Raw genomic sequence first — 23,573 nt, 5'->3', positions numbered from 1 at the left:
AATGCAAGCCACAATTCAGAGTCCAGGCAGCCTCAGCAAGAAAGAGGGGGAAGGATGGATAAAGAAACCGAAAGGAATAAGGTGGTAGAAGAGGTAAGGGAAGAACAAAGCAGGAAAGTGGAGGAGGTGAGAAGGGAGGAGGTGAGGAAGAGCCTTTCCAAAAAGACAAAGGTGGGAGGATGAAGAAGAGGAAAGGTGTGGATATGCCAATAGTGTTATCAAACAAGTTTGATGTTTTGACTTATGATGAGGAAGGTGAGGTGGTAAGGGAGGGAGGTGAGTTCTTCTTGGTATCTGGGGATAGTGGAAGGAAAGTGAGGAGGATGGCAAAACAAGGAGAAGGAAAGTGTGGTGATGACAGGAAGGGGAAAAAGAGAACAGGGCCTGAACAGGAGTTATCACCAGAGGAGGATCAGGATGGTTTGATATTGGACCCGGTTGGAACAGAGTTAATGGAAGATGTTTCAAAAATTGATAGGGTGGTGGAGGATGTGGCGAATGGTATAGAGGAGACTCAGGGATTAGATATGGAGGAGGAGGTGATTGATTCCTCTTTGGGATCAATAGTGGAATCTATTCAGGTGGCGGATGGTGTGGTTGTATGTATAAATCTTGAGTCAAATCCCCCAGTTTTAGGGCCTTCTGATGGTGGGGGGAAGTTGTCTCAAGGGGATGGAGGATGGGGTATGCAGGAGGTACCCTCGTCTTTGGGTGTGGAAGTTGCTGGGCCAGTGGTGGCTGGTATGCAGGGTTAAGTTTTCTTGATTGTGTTTTTCTTGGTTAGAGGTTTCACGTGGAGAAGTAAAAGTAAGCAAGGTCGTGTTTCTTTTATAATTTATAAATATGGATCCTCACTATATATGATGCGCCACGATTAATGTGGCTTCTGTAGTTTCCGAACGTGCTCGTATGATGGCTTTTGATTTTTTCAACACGGTTGAGGTTGATTTTTTGTTTTTGGAAGAGACTAGGATTGGTAAATTGGATCTCCTTCACAAAGCAAAGTGCGAGTGGAGGAGGGGTCCTTCTTACTGGTCTCTTGCGGCCGAGCCGTATGGTGGGGTGGCAGTACTTTTTACTGGCATGGTAACTATACACAAGATTATAGAATTGCAGACAGACAGATGTATGATTTTGGATGTTAACATGAAGGGACAGGGTCTTAGGTTAATCAATATTTATGGTCCTCAGTCACAGTGGGAGAGGAAATGTCTCTTCATGGCGATAAAACCTTATCTTTTTACGGCCCAGCAGGTTATCTTTGGTGGTGATTTTAATACCATAATTAGGCCAAAAGACAGAGGGGGCTCAAGGAGACCTCTGGGCTATGACTCTAAAGTTTTAGTTAGTATGGCTAGACAGGCGGGTCTGGTGGATGTGCATATTTGTCACTCCCCAGACCTCACGGGTTTCACTTTTTTTAGTGGTAGCCATAGATCTAGGATAGATAGGTTTTTTGTTAAGGAGACTTCTAAGATTTCATCCCTAGGGGTGAGGTTGGTGGAATTCTCCGATCACGGTTTTCTCTCAGTAACTTTGAATACCTCAGAAACCCCTCAGACAGGGTGGGGTCTTTGGCGTTTGAACTCGGAGCTTCTGGAAGAAGAGGGAGTTAGGCAGTCCTTTAGGGTCTTCTTTCAATCTCAGGAGACACTTCTGGATGCTGGTTGGAGTAGGTTGGAGTGATGGGAGGTAATAAAAAAGAGAATCTAAGTTTTTCCGTGGTCTTGTAGACAAGAGAAATTTAATAAAGAAAAATGTCTACCATAGTCTAAGAAGAAAATTAGATTTCTTGATTTCTGAGGAGGGAGATTGTGGGGAAATCTCCCGAGTGAAGGCTCAGATGAGAGAATTTCAATATAACCGATTGGCTTCTTTGGTTTTGGAAAGGTATTATGGTTCGTACCACTCACCAGATCCTTACCAGAGCTGCAAAGTGTCAGTTGATGCCAAGCATGTCAGAGGACTGGTTGAGGAACAGGGTGCTCTTCGTAAGGATAAAGAAGGCATTCTGGACGTAGTGGTGTCCTGTTACTCCGATCTGTTGTCTGAGCAGCCACTTATTAGAGAGAGGATGGAGACATTTCTGAGGGGGACTCTTGGTCTGAATCCTCAGGGTACTTCTCTTGACTCTTTGGCTTGTGATATAACGTCAGAGGAGGTTAGGAAAGCGATAATGGGGTTGAACCCCAAAAAATCACAAGGACCAGATAGTTTAACATCTGAGTTTTATAAGACCATTTTAGACCTCCTAATTCCCGCCTAGTGGAAGTATTTAATGTGAGTCTGGATGAGGGATTTCTCCCTCCATCCATGAGGTTATCTGCACTTATTTTGTTATCCAAAGGAAAAGACCCATCTCGTATTGAGAATTGGCTCCCCATAGCCCTTCTTGATACAGACAGAAAGATTTTGGAAAAAATATTATTTAATAGGCTTTCAGAATTTTCTGAGCTACTACTTTCATCTTCTCAGCACTGTACTGTGAAGCGTCGAAGCACATTTAGTGCTGCCCTTGGTGTCCGGGAGGCCATTGAGCAGTGCAGGGCTGAGAAGTGGGGAAAGTATCTACTGGCATTGGATCAGTCTAAGACTTTTGACCGGGTAAACCACAAGTACGTTTGGGCTCTGCTGGAATGGTATGGTCTTCCAGGGCAGGTGGTTAATTATTGGTTGCAGACTTTATATCGACTGGCTAAAAGTTTCCCACTTGTGAACAGTTGGGTGGGTCCTGCCTTTGAGGTATGCTCTGGGGTTCATCAGGGTTGCCTCCTGAGCCCCCTTTAAATGTTTTTGCAATTGATCACTTTGTCAGAAGGGTAGAGAGCTGAACTGTAGGAGGGGTGCAGCTGAGTCCGGAGTGTCCCTTGAGGGAAGTAGCCTATGCAGATGATGTCACAGTGGTTCTGTCTTCTCAAGCAGAGGCCTGTGACATGGAGCATCTTATCTGTGAGTATTCTGAAGCCTCGTGCTCCAGGGTAAATCGGGAAAAGTGCAAAGTTTTTTAGATCGGGGAGGAAGGTGATGAATTTTCTCTTACAGACAGCTTCCCCCAGGTCAGTGATCAGATTAAAATCCTAGGCATCAAATTTGATCATGGTGATTATGCCTCTCTAAATTGGGTTAAAAGGCTGGAAGATGCTACCAAGAAAGTAGAGTGTTGGAAAAGATGTAAGTTTTCTTTTAGGGAAAAGGTTGACCTGTGCAAAACTTACCTGGTCCCTATTTTCTTGTATGTAAGTTACGTGTGCTTTCTGCCTCAATCTATGTGGGCTAGATTGAACTCCTGTTGTGGGGGCATAGGACCAACATAGTTAAGAGAAGTATTACCTACAAACCGAGGAAAGAAGGGGGTTTAGATATGGTAAACCCTGTGATCTTTTTTTGTGACAGCCTTTATAAAATTTAACATTGGGAGTATGTTTTTGGATACTCCCCCTCAGTGGGTAGAGGGATTCAGACCATGGGTGTCTCCCTTCCTCTCTCTATGGATAGATGGTGGCCAAGTGAAAAGTTTTCAGATTCGGCATGGTTACCTCCCGATCTATGTCATCCAGAGCTTGAAGGTGATAAAGCGATATGTGTGGGAGTGAGTGAAGTCAAAAACTGTTCCAGGAGGGAGTTGGGGAGCAGAATTTTACAGACTCACTTTCATGTCCCGCTGTCACTGAGGGACTGCCCGGGTAATGCCGCTTCGGAAGGGTTAGCTCTGTTAAATTCAGAGAGGATACCGCCAAATTTGAAAGATATTGCCTGGCTCTCTTTTCATGGAAAGCTTTATGTTGGAGGGAACCTCAAGTGGAGGTATGCCAGTGAATGTGGTTGCCCATGGGAGGAATGTCCAGGGGTGGAGGAGACAATGGACCACTTCCTGCTTGAGTGCCTCTTTAATGTAAAATTTTATGAGGAGGTATCTAGGGCCATTGGAATCCCGTGCCTTTCGTGTCTTAGTTACCCTGAGTGGACTTATGGGGTAGTCAGAAGGTACGGTGGATTTGATTTGACCACAATTTTTTTAGTTAGTTTAGCAGTTGGGTACCACACATGGAATGCATGGTGTCATGTCTCCATATGGAGAAAGGTCCTCCTCTGTGAAGTGGTGGTGGGTTCTATTCTACAAGAGGTGAAGAGGAAGATGGATCTGGATAGGGGGAGGCGAGACGCTGTCAGCTGGTTCAGTCGGTGGGGTCAGTTGAATCCCCCTTGAGTGCGTGGTGGGTAGCCTCTTTTTGTCCAGTTGGGAGTCTGCTTCTTCTTACATGCCCCATAGATTTTGTTGTTATTATTTTTTATGGGAAGGTTTTGCATACATCTGCCTGGAGGTGTCAGGTAATGGTGGTGGGTAGAGTTAAGTTTGTTAGTTAGTTGTGTGATTTAGAATAGGTGATGTGTATAAAAAATCCTTGCTTAGTTTTTCTTTTTAGGGGTTAGATGATACATGGTTAAGTTAGGTGATATTTGTTTGGAGGGGACATAATATGTGGTAATATTATGAGTAACTAAGTTTTTGCTGTTATTATGTATATTATATTATTTATATTAAAATACATAAATATAATATATATATATATATATATATGTTGCAAGTTTTAAAATAAATGAAGTATTATCATACATCTATAGTTTGCATGCATAAATCATATATCTATAGCCTGCGTGTATACATCATATATCTATAGCCTGCGTGTATACATCATATATCTATAGCCTGCGTGCATAAATCATATATCTATAGCCTGCGTGTATACATCATATATCTATAGCCTGTGTGCATACATCATACTGTATATCTATAGCCTGCGTGCACACATCATACTGTATATCTATAGCCTGCGTGCATACATCATATATCTATAGCCTACATTTATACATCATATATCTATAGCCTGCGTGCTTACATCATATATCTATAGCCTACATTTATACATCATATACCTATAGCCTGCGTGTATACATCATATATCTATAGCCTGCGTGTATACATCATATATCTATAGCCTGCGTGTATACATCATATATCTATAGCCTGCATGTATACATCATATATCTATAGCCTGCGTGTATAAATAATATATCTATAGCCTGCATGCATACATCATATATCTATAGCCTGCATGTATACATCATATATCTATAGCCTGCGTGTATACATCATATATCTATAGCCTGCATTTATACATCATATAATCTATAGCCTGCATTTATACATCATATACCTATAGCCTGCGTGTATAAATAATATATCTATAGCCTGCGTATATACATCATATATCTATAGCCTGCATGCATACATCTTATATCTATAGCCTGCGTGCATAAATCATATATCTATAGCCTGCATGTATACATCATATATCTATAGCCTGTGTGCATACATCATACTGTATATCTATAGCCTGCGTGCACACATCATACTGTATATCTATAGCCTGCGTGCATACATCATATATCTATAGCCTGCGTGCTTACATCATATATCTATAGCCTACATTTATACATCATATACCTATAGCCTGCGTGTATACATCATATATCTATAGCCTGCGTGTATACATCATATATCTATAGCCTGCATGTATACATCATATATCTATAGCCTGCGTGTATAAATAATATATCTATAGCCTGCATGCATACATCATATATCTATAGCCTGCGTGTATACATCATATATCTATAGCCTGCATTTATACATCATATAATCTATAGCCTGCATTTATACATCATATACCTATAGCCTGCATGTATAAATAATATATCTATAGCCTGCGTATATACATCATATATCTATAGCCTGCATGCATACATCTTATATCTATAGCCTGCGTGCATACATCATATATCTATAGCCTGTATTTATACATCATATATCTATAGCCTGCATTTATACATCATATACCTATAGCCTGCGTGTATAAATAATATATCTATAGCCTGCGTATATACATCATAAATCTATAGCCTGCATGTATACATCATATATCTATAGCCTGCATGTATACATCATATATCTATAGCCTGCGTGCATACATCATATATCTATAGCCTGCATGTATACGTCATGTATCTATAGCCTGCGTGTATACATCATATATCTATAGCCTGCGTGCAGCTTTGTAATTGCGATCCTTGTTGAATCAGGGCCCTTAGTCCATACAATTGTAGCAGGAGCTGGATTTATGACCCTTTCAATGTGTTTCACTCCTATCTTGGAGCTTTTTCAACACTATTTACATTGTGCAAACTGCAGAGTCTTCTACAGACAGCTAAGGGTGCTGATTGGCACGGGAACCAGTTATCAAATGAGGCTCCTCAGTAGGATCATAGCCAGACATAGGGGCCTATTCATTAAACATAAAAATTCTCTAGAGATAATTAGGTTTAGAACTCTCATGGAGTTCTAGCTAATTATAGAAGGAATTCATCATTCCACCTCTCCATAAGTATCTATTCCGAAAAGCTGTCTTTTTTGCGATGACAGCTTTTCGGGAAATAGATACTTTTCCTGCCTACACTACCTTATCGCATCTGGAAACAGTGCTGCGCATGCGCTGTTACATCTGTAAAACCAGCGCATGCGCAGCACTGGCTACAGATGCGTTAAGTTTCGTACTCCCCCCGATCCCCCCCCGCCCCCCTCCCCCCTCCGCTCACCTTCCCCCCCCCCCCCGACTTACCTGTCCGCGCAGCAGCCTCCGGCTCCATCCTGCTGGTCTGTCATGTGGTTTCCCAGCAGACCACATGACAGATTAGAAAAAAAAAAAAAAATTTTCTTTTTCTAAACTTTCTTGTGCTCTGCTGGGGAGCACACATGACAGACCAGCAGGACGGAGCCGGAGGACGGAGCAGAGCGCCGGAGGGACTCGTCGGGGGACCTGCACACGCCGCTGATACAGGTAAGTTTCACCTGCTATTCGCCACCTCACAGTGGCGAATAGTAACTGCATCAAATTCCGAAAATTGATAATTTTCGGAATTTGATGAATACCATAATTTCCACATCCCCATACTAATGTACTAATGTACTAATGTCCCCATACTAATGTACTAATGTACTAATATCCCCATACTAATGTATGGGGAGTATGGATATTAACGCAGGGGAACTTAGCAAGGAGATATCTGTGATATCTCCTGTGTTAAGTCTGTTCATGAATACCAAAATAACGTTATTTAAGGAAAATGTCCTTAAAAACGTTATTTTAGTGTTGATGAATAGGCCCCCATAGTCACTTCTGGGGACTTGTACTGAGGAACGGTCGGGTCCGAATATAGTACATCCTGTGGGTGGCAGGAGAAACCCAAAGGCCATGTGAAGCACTTTGCAAAGCACCAAACAAGACACTGGGTAATATGTTTCCTCTCTCTGAGATCTCAGTGTTACAATACTTTATCTGCATGGTCTTCCTTCTTGGTGGCTCCCCTGAGCTGTCTTTCATCTCACCTATATGATCAGATCCCTCACTCTAATCCCCGTCTGTCTCTTTACATCTCATTCCTCAGAACTGTTCGGTGGGGACCTGTCTCAGAACCATCTGTAACATCAGTGATCTGGGGATACAGACATCGGTGACCTTCACAATCAGCGGCTCCGTGACGAAAGCCTGGACCACACAGGTGGTAACACTGACATATATTGTATCTATGTGTGACATCTACATTCACCAACACATTCTACAGTGATACTGTACAGATGTGTTCTCCTACATCCATCCTATATACAAGTCTTGCATATGAAATGAGTCAGCACAATCTCCTGGTGCGCCCTAGTCGCATCGCATTGCAACACAGTTGTCATTTCGGCAAACAAAATGTGAAAAGACATCTGGCTCTAGCAAAGTCTTCTGAGACCTGGCGGGGCGAAAAGGGGCTGCTCAAGGAAATAAATACTTTCTAAGAGATATATAAAGAACTGTGTATGTTCGAGTCATGTACTGTATATCCATGTTATATGCTGACATAAGATCTTTATATCTCTGGTGTCAGACAGAACAGCAGAAGATTTCCCTCCAGAGTTCTGCAGAAATTGTATATGATTCCAACACGTATCATCAAAACCAGCGTTTCATCAGAGCCCAGGTACAGTATCAGTCAGATCCATGTGTCCATTAGTCCTTCTGTATTCCTGTCCTAGATCAGCCTGTGGGGATCCTCCTCCACCTCCCGGGCATAGTTCCCCTCTGTGCTAAGATATCAGCCAGATCCATATGTCCATTAGTCCTTCTGTATTCCTGTCCTAGATCAGCCTGTGGGGATCCTCCTCCACCTCCCGGGCATAGTTCCCCTCTGTGCTAAGATATCAGCCAGATCCATATGTCCATTAGTCCTTCTGTATTCCTGTCCTAGCTCAGCCTGTGGGAATCCTCCTCCACCTCCCAGACATAGTTCCCCTCTGTGCTCAGGTATCAGCCAGATCCATGTGTCCATTAGTCCTCCTGTATTCCTGTCCTAGATCAGCCTGTGGGGATCCTCCTCCACCTCCCGGGCATAGTTCCCCTCTGTGCTAAGATATCAGCCAGATCCATATGTCCATTAGTCCTTCTGTATTCCTGTCCTAGATCAGCCTTTGGGGATCCTCCTCCACCTCCCGGGCATAGTTTCCCTCTGTGCTCAGGTATCAGCCAGATCCATGTGTCCATTAGTCCTTCTGTACTCCTGTCCTAGATCAGCCTGTGGGGATCCTCCTCCACCTCCCAGGCATAGTTCCCCTCTGTGCTCAGGTATCAGCCAGATCCATGTGTCCATTAGTCCTTCTGTATTCCTGTCCTAGATCAGCCTGTGGGGATCCTCCTCCACCTCCCGGGCATAGTTCCCCTCTGTGCTAAGATATCAGCCAGATCCATATGTCCATTAGTCCTTCTGTATTCCTGTCCTAGATCAGCCTGTGGGGATCCTCCTCCACCTCCCGGGCATAGTTTCCCTCTGTGCTCAGGTATCAGCCAGATCCATGTGTCCATTAGTCCTTCTGTATTCCTGTCCTAGATCAGCCTGTGGGGATCCTCCTCCACCTCCCGGGCATAGTTCCACTCTGTGCTAAGATATCAGCCAGATCCATATGTCCATTAGTCCTTCTGTATTCCTGTCCTAGATCAGCCTTTGGGGATCCTCCTCCACCTCCCGGGCATAGTTTCCCTCTGTGCTCAGGTATCAGCCAGATCCATGTGTCCATTAGTCCTTCTGTACTCCTGTCCTAGATCAGCCTGTGGGGATCCTCCTCCACCTCCCAGGCATAGTTCCCCTCTGTGCTCAGGTATCAGCCAGATCCATGTGTCCATTAGTCCTTCTGTATTCCTGTCCTAGATCAGCCTGTGGGGATCCTCCTCCACCTCCCGGGCATAGTTCCCCTCTGTGCTAAGATATCAGCCAGATCCATATGTCCATTAGTCCTTCTGTATTCCTGTCCTAGATCAGCCTGTGGGGATCCTCCTCCACCTCCCGGGCATAGTTTCCCTCTGTGCTCAGGTATCAGCCAGATCCATGTGTCCATTAGTCCTTCTGTATTCCTGTCCTAGATCAGCCTGTGGGGATCCTCCTCCACCTCCCAGGCATAGTTCCCCTCTGTGCTAAGATATCAGCCAGATCCATATGTCCATTAGTCCTTCTGTATTCCTGTCCTAGATCAGCCTGTGGGGATCCTCCTCCACCTCCCGGGCATAGTTCCCATCTGTGCTCAGGAATCAGCCAGATCATGTGTCCATTAGTCCTTCTGTATTCCTGTCCTAGATCATCCTGTGGGGATCCTCCTCCACCTCCCGGGCATAGTTCCCATCTTTGCTCAGATATCAGCCAGATCTATGTGTCCATTAGTCCTTCTGTATTCCTGTCCTAGATCAGTATGTGAATTGCACCAATATTTTATTTTTATTATTGCTGTAATTATAAAAATTCATGGTTATCACTGCTTGATAGTAAATAGGCCATGGAGTCTTAGAACACTGGGCCTGATTCAGAGCCAGACGCTATTTGCGGACGCTCGTTCAGAAAAAGGGGCTGGCTATTTAAATTGAGCGCTCGCTCTTTGCGGTCTGTTGACGCCTCTATGTCTGAGCGAGCGAACGAAACATGCGCTCACTATTTTGTAAAGACGCCCCTTGGCCGCTCGCATCATACATCATCTCCGCTATTTATTAGATGAATCGAGTACATCGAAAGGCGTATGAACTGCTCGCTATTCTTGTGGTAGCATTTTCCTACCGCAATCATGCGAGCAGTTCTGGCTAAAAGACAACCAAGTGACGTGGTCGATGACGCTGCTTTGTTAATTATGCACACCCTTAAAATGCCCGTTTTGACCGTTTGGCACGCCCCTGCGTTCGGTTCTCCACTCCCCGTTTTCAAGCACCTTCCCCTGTTACCACCCACAAACGCCTCATCCTGTCACTCAAATTAGCAGGCATTCGCTATTTTGCGAGCACACGATTTCCGACCGCACTGACTGGTTGGCGCATGCGCATTACAACCCGTACGCATGCGCAGATGTGCGAACATCGCTCGGAGCGAATGAGCGGCCGCTTGCGAGCGTCTCTGAATCAGGCCCTGTGATAGGATCTTCTGTGCTGAGTATTTGTGTATTTATCTTCTTGTATGTACTCATTTGTGATCCCCCTCCATATCCGTCATCCTGTCCTTTCTCTCCTCGTTACATAATCCAGTCCCTCTTTCTGTGCTCCATGGTGAGTCCCTCTATTTTCAGTACCTCATTGTGTTATCTCTTACAGGCTCAGACAGTGCTGGAAGTCTATGTTGCGTATAATTACTTCCCTATAATAATCGGCAGCAGCGTCGGGGGCCTGGTGCTATTGGCGCTGATAGCGGCCGGGCTATATAAGGTGAGTGTTGCTGCGAGATGTTGGACCAGGGTAAATCACACATAGTAAAATGTCTATAGAAGTAACTAGGAATGGTCACCGCTCTCCTCTACAATGTACTTAGTAACTGTCCCACTCATCTCTCCTAAATACAGAATAATCATCAGGCCCTATGTATCATTGGTGGCATCAAGGATCTAAAAAACTAAATTACAGGCTGTGCCTACACTCTCTCAGCGTAGTCTGCATTTCCGTCAGCTACACCCATGGAACACTACTATACATGTGGGTGTCCCGTTATTGCCCAGTAACCCAAGTGGAGATGTGACCTGAGATCCATAGGACTCGGAATCACCTGCCGGTTCCCTAAGTAGCTAATGTGGCCCTTACACACGCACAGTCTGCAAACTATGCAAGGTCTATACACAGACGGAACTGCTAGTAACCCTAAACCAGGCCAGTGTATGTGTAATCCGATAGGAAACAAGACAATTACACTCTGATGGAGTCCAATTATTATATTTTTGTTAAGAGAAAATTGTTACCCACCATTACCGGTAGGAAAAGTATTTTTACAATGTGGGGATCTGACAGCTGACAGATGTTACCAGGTTGCCCCTGTAGATGACACACTGACAGATGTTACCAGGTTGCCCCTGTAGATGACACACTGACAGATGTTACCAGGCTGCCCCTGTAGATGACACACTGCCAGACGTTAATAGGTTGCCCCTGTAGATGACACACTGACAGATGTTACCAGGTTGCCCCTGTAGATGACACACTGACAGATGTTACCAGGTTGCCCCTGTGGATGACACACTGACAGATGTTACCAGTTTGCCCCTGTAGATGACACACTGACAGATGTTACCAGGTTGCCCCTGTAGATGACACACTGACAGACGTTACCAGGCTGCCCCTGTAGATGACACACTGCCAGATGTTACCAGTTTGCCCCTGTAGATGACACAATGACGGATGTTACCAGTTTGCCCCTGTAGATGACACAATGACGGATGTTACCAGGTTGCCCCTGTAGATGACACAATGACGGATGTTACCAGGTTGCCCCTGTAGATGACATAATGACGGATGTTACCAGTTTGCCCCTGTAGATGACACAATGACAGATGTTACCAGGCTGCCCCTGTAGATGACACAATGACAGACGTTACCAGGTTGCCCCTGTAGATGACACACTGACAGATGTTACCAGGTTGCCCCTGTAGATGACACACTGACAGACGTTACCAGGTTGCCCCTGTAGATGACACACTGACAGATGTTACCAGGTTGCCCCTGTAGATGACACAATGACGGATGTTACCAGGTTGCCCCTGTAGATGACACACTGACAGACGTTACCATGTTGCCCCTGTAGATGACACACTGACAGACGTTACCAGGTTGCCCCTGTAGATGACACACTGACAGATGTTACCAGGTTGCCCCTGTAGATGACACACTGACAGACGTTACCAGGTTGCCCCTGTAGATGACACAATGACGGATGTTACCAGGCTGCCCCTGTAGATGACACAATGACAGACGTTACCAGTTTGCCCCTGTAGATGACACACTGACAGACGTTACCAGGCTGCCCTTGTAGATGACACACTGACAGACGTTAATAGGTTGCCCCTGTAGATGACACACTGACAGATGTTAATAGGTTGCCCCTGTAGATGACACAATGACAGATGTTACCAGGTTGCCCCTGTAGATGACACACTGACAGATGTTACCAGGTTGCCCCTGTAGATGACACACTGACGGATGTTACCAGGCTGCCCCTGTAGATGACACAATGACAGACGTTACCAGGCTGCCCCTGTAGATGACACACTGCCAGGTGTTACCAGTTTGCCCCTGTAGATGACACACTGACGGATGTTACCAGGCTGCCCCTGTAGATGACACAATGACAGACGTTACCAGGTTGCCCCTGTAGATGACACACTGACAGACATTACCAGGTTGCCCCTGTAGATGACACACTGACAGACGTTACCAGGTTGCCCCTGTAGTTGACACACTGACAGATGTTACCAGGTTGCCCCTGTGGATGACACACTGACAGATGTTACCAGTTTGCCCCTGTGGATGACACACTGACAGACGTTAATAGGTTGCCCCTGTAGATGACAGACGTTAATAGGTTGCCCCTGTAGATGACACACTGACAGACGTTAATAGGTTGCCCCTGTAGATGACACAATGACAGATGTTACCAGGTTGCCCCTGTAGATGACACAATGACAGATGTTACCAGGTTGCCCCTGTAGATGACACACTGTACATTGTGTCTCTCCCTAAACAGATTGATGTCTCTGTACTGTCTGTGTTACTGTACATTGTTTCTCTCCCTATACAGATTGATGTCTCTGTTCTGTCTGTGTTACTGTACATTGTGTCTCTCCCTATACAGATTGATGTCTCTGTTCTGTCTGTGTTACTGTACATTGTGTCTCTCCCTATACAGATTGATGTCTCTGTTCTGTCTGTTACTGTACATTGTTTCTCTCCCTATACAGATTGATGTCTCTGTTATGTCTGTGTTACTGTACATTGTTTCTCTCCCAATACAGATTGATGTCTCTGTACTGTCTGTGTTACTGTACATTGTTTCTCTCCCTATACAGATTGATGTCTCTGTACTGTCTGTGTTACTGTACATTGTTTCTCTCCCTATACAGATTGATGTCTCTGTTCTGTCTGTGTTACTGTACATTTTTTCTCTCCCTATACAGATTGATGTCTCTGTACTGTCTGTGTTACTGTACATTGTGTCTCTCCCTATACAGATTGATGTCTCTGTACTGTCTGTTACTGTACATTGTTTCTCTCCCTATACAGATTGATGTCTCTGTTCTGTCTGTGTTACTGTACATTGTGTCTCTCCCTATACAGATTGATGTCTCTGTTCTGTCTGTGTTACTGTACATTGTGTCTCTCCCTATACAGATTGATGTCTCTGTTCTGTCTGTGTTACTGTACATTGTTTCTCACCCTATACAGATTGATGTCTCTGTACTGTCTGTGTTACTGTACATTGTGTCTCTCCCTATACAGATTGATGTCTCTGTACTGTCTGTGTTACTGTACATTGTGTCTCTCCCTATACAGATTGATGTCTCTGTACTGTCTGTGTTACTGTACATTGTTTCTCTCCCTATACAGCTTGGATTCTTCAAGCGTCAGTACAAAGAGATGCTGGAGAATCCTGGAGAGGGGAGCGCAGGAAATGAGGCGGCTCCGGAACCACAAAGCAATGGAGCCCCGGAGTGAGGACCAGGCTGTATTATACAGTTGTACATTATCATTTATCTCCAAAAAGCTTCTTATTTCTGTGCAGGCTACAAAATGTTATATACAATGAGTGGGGGGGGGCATGTAGAACAACTACCCCATAGCTGTTGCCCACCTACTCGGTTATGGTATTGGTCCATTCATTCGCTATCCTCTGCCCGCAGTCTGTATGGATATCGCAAGACAGGGTAAAGATGGCAGAATGGCAGGCAGATGGCTAGTGCTAAACATTGAGCCTATGGGATCTATTTACTAAGCTTTGGATGGAGATACCCTGGATAGAAATAAGGTACCAGTCAATCAGCTCCTAACTTACATTTTTTAAACACAGCCTGTTACATGGTGGTTACGAGGTGATTGGCTGGTACCTTATCTCCATTCACTATATCTACATCCAAGACTTAGTAAATAGACCCCTATGTCTCCAAAAGAGTGTGTATAAGCAGGCAAAGACCCCTGACACCCAAATAATCTTCCAATTACTCTGTCACCTTGTTCTTGTAGCCTGTTGGGCCTAGTATATATATTCTCCCCAGGCTGTACAAGCTCAATGTCAGTAGTGTACGTATATAATATACAGATACCACTGTTATTAGTGTGTGCACTAGTCTGAATACACTGTTATTAATGTGTGCACTAGTCTGAATACACTGTTATTAGTGTGTGCACTAGTCTGAATACACTGTTATTAGTGTGTGCACTAGTCTGAATACACTGTTATTAGTGTGTGCACTAGTCTGAATACACTGTTATTAGTGTGTGCACTAGTCTGAATACACTGTTAGTAAGATATTATATTAGCTCATTTGCATTCATTTTAAAAGTATTTTCTCCAATTTATATTTTTTAATTTCTTGTTGTATAATTGCTGTAAACTATGTTTGGAAACTTGATTAAAAAGTGTAAAAAACGACAACCTGAAAATGATGCCGGGGTTTGTGTGTAAGGATTAATCATAGTATGGTTCCTCCGTTTGTACGTCTGACTTAGAAGAAGGTGGTGTAAGGTGTAGTAATGTGAGAGGCTACTTCTCTATCCAGCTTTTTGCCGAATCACATTGTCTAGTATGGAGAATTCAGTCATCGTATATGGCAGAGGCATTGAACCCCCCATAGTATGTGTGACTAGATGAGGCAGTACCACCTCTAGTACCCCAGCTTCCCGTGTCCCCCCCTGCCTTCCAGCTGCCCCTATGTTTACATGTGAAGACAATTTACCCTGCAATCAGGAATACTATGGATATTATATTACAGAAGATGTGTGCAGACTCCCAATTTGGTTTTAGCATAAACAACCACTAATGTTATCATTTTAAGTTTGGCTAAACCATCCTCAAATGTTTTGGTTCTGATTTGATTTTGGTTTTGAATTGCTTAATAGTTGTTAAAGAAAAAAAAAAAGAGCTAAAATCATGTATTTTGGACTTGTCTATGTGCGGTTCCATTCCTACATGTTAACCTACAGCGGACTCCAGCCCCGAATCAGTCACACCCAGAACCCCGAAAGTGATTCAAACTGGGACTCTGGCCCTGATTCAGAGCCGGACGCTCTGACAAGAGCGCTCGCTCTGAATCAGGGCCGTCCTTCCTAATTTTAGAGCGGCCTCCTGGGCCGCTTGCGACTAGACCCTTGTGGTAGGGTCTCATTGCCGCAAGCCCTGGAGTGCTTTCGGCTCTATCAGAGCTGAGAGCACACCCACTGACATCACTTGTGATGTCAGTGGGGCCGGCCCCAAACGGTAGGCGTTCACATGGGAACGCCTCCGTCTGGGCAGCAACGCCCCCGGCACGCCCACCAATGGGGGCGTGCTGTCACTCACCATCGACGGCTTGGCCGTCGCTATCCGGGTCTCGCGCATGCGCACGACGGAGCCGCATCAGTCATGTGCATGCGCACCTGGCCAACATCGACCCGCTTGCGAGCACTCAGGTCTGAATTAGGCCCTCTGTTCAACTCGGAACCCCCTAAATTCAGGTGTGTTAATTTTTGACTGCATTTCAAACCGCACTTCTGTATATTATTTATAGGTGAAGGTACAGTAAGCCCAAAGCTTGTAATGGAAATAGCAGATATAGGGCCTGATTCAGAGCCGCTCGTAAGCGGCCACTCGTTTGCTCTGAGCGATATTCGCACAACTGCGCATGCGTATGGGTCATATTGCGCATGCGCAAACCAGTCATTGCGGTCGGAAATCGTGCGCTCATACAACAACGAGGGGCTGCTAATTTGACTGACAGAATGAGGCGTTTGTGGGTGGTAACAGGGGAAGGTGCTTGAAAACGGGGGAGTGGAGATCCGAACGCAGGCGTGCCAAACGCTCAAAACGGCGTTTAATGGGAGTGCATAATTAACAAAGCAGCGTCATCGACCACGTCACTAGGTTGTCTTTTAGCCTGAACTGCTCGCAGTGATAGCGGGAAGAAAATCCTACCACAAGCACTGCGAGCAGTTTATACGCCTTTCGATGTTCCCGATTAATCTAATAAATACCGGAGATGACGTGTGATGCGAACGGCAAAGGGGCGTCTTTACAAAATAGCGAGCGCATGTTTCGGACGCTCGCTCAGACATAGAGGCGTCCACACACCGCAAAGAGCGAGCGCTCAATTTAAATATCCGGCCCCTTTTTGAGAACGAGCGTCCGGCTCTGAATCAGGCCCATAGTCTATATGGGGAGTAACTCCATAGCAGGCCGTTATATAGATTATATAGCTGTGAGTAAGTAGTGTATACAGTGCAGCAGACAATAAGTTTAGCTGCACATACAGCAAAACGAGAGTCATTTGCAAGTGGTCATGTAGTCACAGTTCTATAATCACCTCATTACTCGCTGCTAACGTGGAGAAGATGACTTTGGAGGAACAAATATTGCAACCAACCACTATGGACAAGCTGAGGAGGAGCAGGCCTTAATAATGTCCAAGCTGACAAACATGAAACACGTCAGTAATTACAAAGGGACATTTTCAACCAGATAGAGGGATATCTATGCCGTCATTTTGAAAGTGGAACTTTTGGGAAGGGAACATGATTGCTGTGTGGAGCAGTAATGTTGTGGCTCTGTAATACCGAGGCCGGCGATCACCTTACAGTATTATTCTATCTGGGAGATATATGCTGATTATTGTGGGGAAGAGACATCTTTCCTATGCTGTGTAAGTTACTAACATATAATGTAACACACTCAGATAATCCATTGTAGTAACTCTATTGAGCTTGTTAAACCCTTGGATATGCCATAATAAATACATTATCTGACATTGTGCCCAGTGTCTGCTAAACTGGCTTGTCCTGAGATGGCCTAAGTGTTTGTGTGATTCGTTTTATACATGTGTGATATAGCGGGGCCTATTCATCACTAAATGGCCAGGTAATCATGCGGAAACGCTAGTTTCCGATGTTTTAGTTCCAGGGCTATTCATCATCAGTGGTCGGAAAAGGACCAGGACAACAGGAGGAGGTAAGTGACGCAGCTACATCAACTACTAACCCAGGGGACAGGTGATTTTCGGTGCAGGTGTCCCCGCACCGGATCAATGATGAATTGCTCCGGTGCAAAGTTTCCCTCGCAGCGAGTTCAATACTTCGTCATCGGGGGCCATACAGCCTCCGATGATGAGTAGGCCCCATACTGGCCTGATGCAGGGGTGGTTGCAGAAGTGCGCAACACAGCAGACCACAAATGGTGCTACAAAGTCTTTCCCTTGTGTACATCCATGTGGATGGATGTACAAGGACTGAGACGCGCTCTGTCAGCACCCATTCACGCTGTAATACAGATTGGTGCATCCTCATACCCCACCATTGGTCGCACCATTGCCACTATTGTGTGCGGCTCAGGACCAGGTCCTCTATATTCTGATATTATAGAGCCAGAGTGACAGATATTATAGAGCCCGGGGTGCCTGATATTATAGAGCTGGAGTGCCTGATATTATAGAGCCGGGGTGCCTGATTTTGCAGAGCCCGGGGTGCCTGATATTATAGAGCCGGAGTGAATGATATTATAGAGCCCGGGGTGCCTGATATTATAGAGCGGGGGTGCCTGATATTATAGAGCGGGGGTGCCTGATATTATAGAGCCCGGGGTGCCTGATATTATAGAGCCCGGGGTGCCTGATATTATAGAGCCGGAGTGACTGATATTATAGAGCCGGAGTGACTGATATTATAGAGCCGGAGTGACTGATATTATAGAGCCGGAGTGACTGATATTATAGAGCCGGAGTGACTGATATTATAGAGCCCGGGGTGCCTGATATTATAGAGCCCGGGGTGCCTGATATTATAGAGCCCGGGGTGCCTGATATTATAGAGCCCGGGGTGCCTGATATTATAGAGCCCGGGGTGCCTGATATTATAGAGCCGGAGTGACTGATATTATAGAGCCAGGGTACCTGATATTATAGAGCCAGGGTGCCTCGGGGTGCATACAAGTTACACATGCATAGCAATATAAGCCGTCTGTGCAATATACAGTCGTGCGCCTCGTAGAAATGGCTTTGTGGTTTGGTTGAGAAATACGACAGATGCTTTTACAGCGCGTGGTTAAGACTTCGCTTCTGACCGCAGCAAGAATGATTGCGCTGCACTGTACGTTGCTTAGAGGGTGAGGGACCTTTATGAGGGCAAAAGTGGGTTTCATTCTGCACCACATTATGGGGTCATGTGTTATGGTCCATTGCTGCTAAACCTTCACTTTGAGCATTATATTTTTGGAATACCAAGGTGCTGATAGAATGATTCTCTACGTGGAATGCTACAGATGGGGGGGGGGGGTTGCAACTGCTTGGACCGTACTTGCCTACATTTGAAAAAGCATGTCAGGGAGATTGTGAAAGCAGCACCTATGAGCGCAGCGGTAAAGTGGGCGTGTCCTGCTACCTCTGAGGGGCGTGTCTTAGACCTGACTTACATCCAAATGTAAATGAGCCCAAAACACTTGGTAAGATCTATATGTTGATGAAAGCACCCTGATACATATAGCCATAGGGATCACTGTGCCTAATACCCAATGCAGGGAAATAATACTAATACATGTAGCCATAGGGATCATTGTGCCTTATACCGAATGCAGGGAAATGATACTAAGGGGTATATTTACTAAGAATAGAGATAGGTGGAGATGACCATCTCGGGTGATTTATTGATTTTTTTCCCTGCTTGCAAATTTACTAAAGGCAAAGTCGGGTGAGTTAGAGAGAGATTTCTCTCATCTCCCTTGTAAAACTCGGCTGAGATAGCAATCTCTAATCTTATCACCATCGGGCCAAATCGGAAGTACTTTTCACCTACAACATACATCTCTCAAATTTACCAAGAATCGGGATGACAAGCTCGGGTGAGATAGGAGCAAACTCTCTGTCAAAATCACTTTTCAAACTCTCAACCCCCTGAGCTGCGAGATGATCAGAAACATACACATATCATTGTGATTTGTGTATGTTTATTTCTGTAAATGGTTAAAATAGGGTTAATTTAAAAAAAAAAATGATGTGAGGTCCCCCCCCAAAACACTAACCAGCCCCGGACTTGGCAGCTAGTCCTGGTTCTTAAAATTACAGGGAAAAAATTGTGTAGGGATTCCCTGTAATGTAAGAACCAGCACCAGGCAGCAGGGACAGAGCTGGTTTTAAATATATGGAGAAAAAAATTGGCGTGAGGTTCCCCGTATATTTAAAACCAGCCCCGGACCCTTTCTAACGGGGGACTGATGCCACAGCCAGGGGTGCCCTTTCACCGGGCCCCCAAGCCGCAGCATTAGCCCTGACTGTTAGTCAGCTCAGGCCAGGGATCCCTGGGGAGTTGGTGACCCCCCCAATAAAGGGGTCACCCTCTCCAGGGCACCCCTGGCCTAGGCTGAAAGCCCGGGGCTATCCCCGCCACCCCTGGGCGGTGGGTGGCAGGTTGATAGTGTCTGTGTATTGTGTAAAAATTTTAATATTTCACATTGTCTATACAGTGGAACTACAGGTCCCAGCAAGCCTCCCCCACATGCTGGTACTTGGAGAACCACAAGTACCTGCATGCGGGGCATTAAGGGCTCAATGGTACATGTAGTTCACCTGTAAAGAAATGTGTAAAATAAAATGTAATTACATACATACACATAAATACTCACCTGGTCCCAGATGTTCACGTCCTCTTGTCAACGTACAGTATCCAATGGAAGTACCTGTAAAAAAAGCTCCAATTCTCACCTTTTGTCCCACAATGTTCTCCACAGTAATCCAGAGGGGCCCAGATACTCTGTATCAACACGCATCAGCATATTGCTACAGTAACAATAATGAGAACTCAGGGCTTGAGCTCTCATTATTGCCGGGACGTCAGCCAATCAGTGGCCGCTCATTGACTGGGACCCACGTGGACTTAGCCAATGAGCAGCTCCTCCACGTGGGTCCCAGCCAATGAGCGGCCGCTAATGTTGGCTGCCGCTGATTGGCTGGCAGCCCGGGACTGATGTCTACTCATTCCCACGAGCTGTCATTAGCGCAGTGTAACAGTATGTAGAAACATGTTGTTACAGTGTATGCGGAACCCGTATTGGATTTCTGCGGAGAACATCGGGGGACATAAAGGGGAGTATTGGATCTTTTTTAACAGGTAATTCGTTTGGATACTTTACGTTGTCCTGGGGACGGGAACATCTGGAAACAGGTGAGTATGTGTAAGTGTGTTTATGGATGCATTAAAGCTTTATTTTCATGGTGCTTTGTGTGTTTTATTAACCATTTCTTTACAAGTGAACCACAGGTACCAGTGGGCCCTTAATGCCCCGCATGTTGGTGCTTGTGGTTCTCCAAGTACCAGCATGCTGGGGAGGCTTGCTGGAACCTGTAGTTCCACTGTAAAGACAATGATGAAAATTCAAATTTTGACACTACACCTAACACTATCAACCCACCACCCAGGGATGGCGAGGATAGCCCCGGGCTATCAGCCTAGGCCAGGGGTGCCATGGAGAGAGTGACCCCTTTATTGGAGGGGTCCCCAACTCCCCAGGGATCCCTGGCCTGGGCTGACTAGTGGTCAGGGCTGATGCTGCGGCTGGGGGGCACGGTGAAAGGGCACCCCTGGCTGTGGCATCAGTCCCCCATTAGAAAGGGTCCAGGACTGGTTTTAAATATACGAGGATCCTCACGCCTAGTTTTTCTCCATATATCTAAAACCAGCTCTGTCCCTGCTGCCTGGTGCTGGTTCTTGCATTACAGGGGATCCCACACATTTTTCCCTGAAATGTTAAGAACCAGGACTGGCTAGCAAATCTGGGGCTGGTTAGTGTTTTGGGGGGGGACCTCACGTCATTTGTTTGTTACAATGAACCCATTTATTACAGGCACAACACAAGCAGCTTACATATATCTCACCGATACAGCATGTGCAGGCTGCTTGCTAGGGAGTGTGGTGCTGAGAGAAATCACTGTAATCTCGGGTGATATAACTAACTCGAGCTTGCTTTATAATCACCTGATAATTTCGATCTACATCACCATCGGCAAACTCGTTTTTTTCAACAAATCGCCTGTTGGTAAATGTAAAAAAAAGTGAAAAAAATCACCCGAGTTCAGGCGAGTTATGTCGAGATGAATGACTTTAAAAATCGGTTCAATCCAGATTCTTAGTAAAATTTACCCCTAATGATCAAATTTGAATGTAAATATCTCTGTTTTCTTTTTGATATAACAGCTACATAATAGGGGTAAGGTGCAATCAGGGAGATTACTGGGCTCTTCAGGGAGACAGGGAGATAACTGCTATGTCCGGGACTCGGGGAGACGGCTGCTGTGTCAGGGAGACGGCTGCTGTGTCAGGGAGATGGGGAGATTACTGCTGTGTCAGGGAGACGGGGAGATTACTGCTGTGTCAGGGAGACGGGGAGATTACTGCTGTGTCAGGGAGACGGCTGCTGTGTCAGGGAGACGGGGAGATTACTGCTGTGTCAGGGAGACGGCTGCTGTGTCAGGGAGACGGGGAGATTACTGCTGTGTCAGGGAGACGGGGAGATTACTGCTGTGTCAGGGAGACGGGGAGATTACTGCTGTGTCAGGGAGACGGGGAGATTACTGCTGTGTCAGGGAGACGGGGAGATTACTGCTGTGTCAGGGAGACGGCTGCTGTGTCAGGGAAACGGGGAGATTACTGCTGTGTCAGGGAGACGGCTGCTGTGTCAGGGAGTTTCCCCAACAGGGAGAGTTGGAAAGTATGGTTTGGAGCCTTGAGACAAATGTGTGTTTTGCAACTCAGGAAATGTGTCTGTGTTATATACTATATACACCTTTTGTCTTTCCTCCTGTGCCTGCAAAGATCTTGGTACCTACCAACACAATAGTCTCAGTACCAACCTAAACCAATTAATGTGATTATGTCCAAGATACAGTATCAGGGTACTGAGACCATTATTACGCCTCTAATTACTATGTGATTTGTTTTTTTTGCCCAAAAATCAGAACTGTGATTCCAAATACAACTGGAAATTATATATATATATATATATATATTTATATATATATATATATATATACATATATATATATTGTCGAAGACTAATTTACATAATTCCATATTTACATATGCTTTATGCTGTATAATGAAGCAGTACATGAGATTTAACAGGGCATTGGTACTTCCATTTTGTTTCTCTGTCCAAACTCAGATTTAAATGGAAACTAGTGTGATGTCTTTAAGGCCGCACCCGAGGGAAACTGTTTATCTAACAAAGTGAACGAGATCATGCCCATATATGTGTCCTTGTGCTGGGGAAACTATTCAGACTAAATATGGGATGTAATACTCCATGAGTATCACTCAAAAGGAATTCAGTTTCGAGTCTGATTCCTAAGGAGGAGTTAGCAAGAATAAGCTTTGTCTATCTGATAATGTTAGTGGGTGTATGAAAGGGGCGTATAATCAGAATATTGTAATAATGTATAAGTATTGTGTGACAATGTCAATCGTTGTTATTCCTGCATTATAACCCTGGGAGAATATGTCCCAGTTAAGGGCTTGATCTAATTATTTAATTAATTAATAAAATGACAAATTCTTAAGTATACTGGTTTGGAGAATATTACTTATTATGGAACAACACCTGTTAAAGGTAACATAAACAATATATATATATATATATATTAGGGGTGAGCAGGTTCGGATTTCTGAAATCCGAACCCCCCCGAGCCCCCCCGATCCGAGTCCGATCCGAGTCAGGCTCGACTTTTCCCGCCTGACTCGGATCTGAAATCGAGGCAAAACGTCATCATCCCGCCTTCCGAGTCTCGCGGGTTTTGGATCCTATATAAGGTACCCGCGTCGTAGTAGTGTAGTGTAGTGTAGTGCTGCTGTTGTCCACTACTTCAAAGTCCATAGGGGCTGGCTGTGTTGTGCTGTGCTGCTGTTGTTAATAGGGGCTGTGTCCACTACTTCAAAGTCCATAGGGGCTGGCTGGACTGTGTT

General features: G+C 45.2%; 1 protein-coding gene across 2 annotated transcripts in view; it reads left to right on the top strand.

Moving 5' to 3' along the window:
* LOC148525139 (integrin alpha-M-like) overlaps positions 1 to 14,388 on the top strand; it is a 225,266-nt gene extending 210,878 nt beyond the window's left edge. For both annotated transcript variants that reach the window (XM_088471181.1, XM_088471182.1), the window contains exons 27-30: positions 7,504 to 7,617; positions 7,987 to 8,079; positions 10,719 to 10,829; positions 13,992 to 14,388. In XM_088471181.1, the coding sequence (XP_088327307.1) occupies positions 7,504 to 7,617; positions 7,987 to 8,079; positions 10,719 to 10,829; positions 13,992 to 14,099 (426 nt within the window). In that variant the 3' untranslated portion in view covers positions 14,100 to 14,388. The remainder of the gene's footprint in view (positions 1 to 7,503; positions 7,618 to 7,986; positions 8,080 to 10,718; positions 10,830 to 13,991) is intronic.
* Positions 14,389 to 23,573: the final 9,185 nt, after the last annotated feature.

The sequence above is a fragment of the Taudactylus pleione genome, unplaced genomic scaffold, assembly GCF_031769625.1.
Source record: "Taudactylus pleione unplaced genomic scaffold, aTauple2 ptg000112l, whole genome shotgun sequence".
Classification (NCBI taxonomy): Eukaryota; Metazoa; Chordata; class Amphibia; order Anura; family Myobatrachidae; genus Taudactylus; species Taudactylus pleione.
This window is presented reverse-complemented; position numbering and strand designations above follow the sequence as displayed.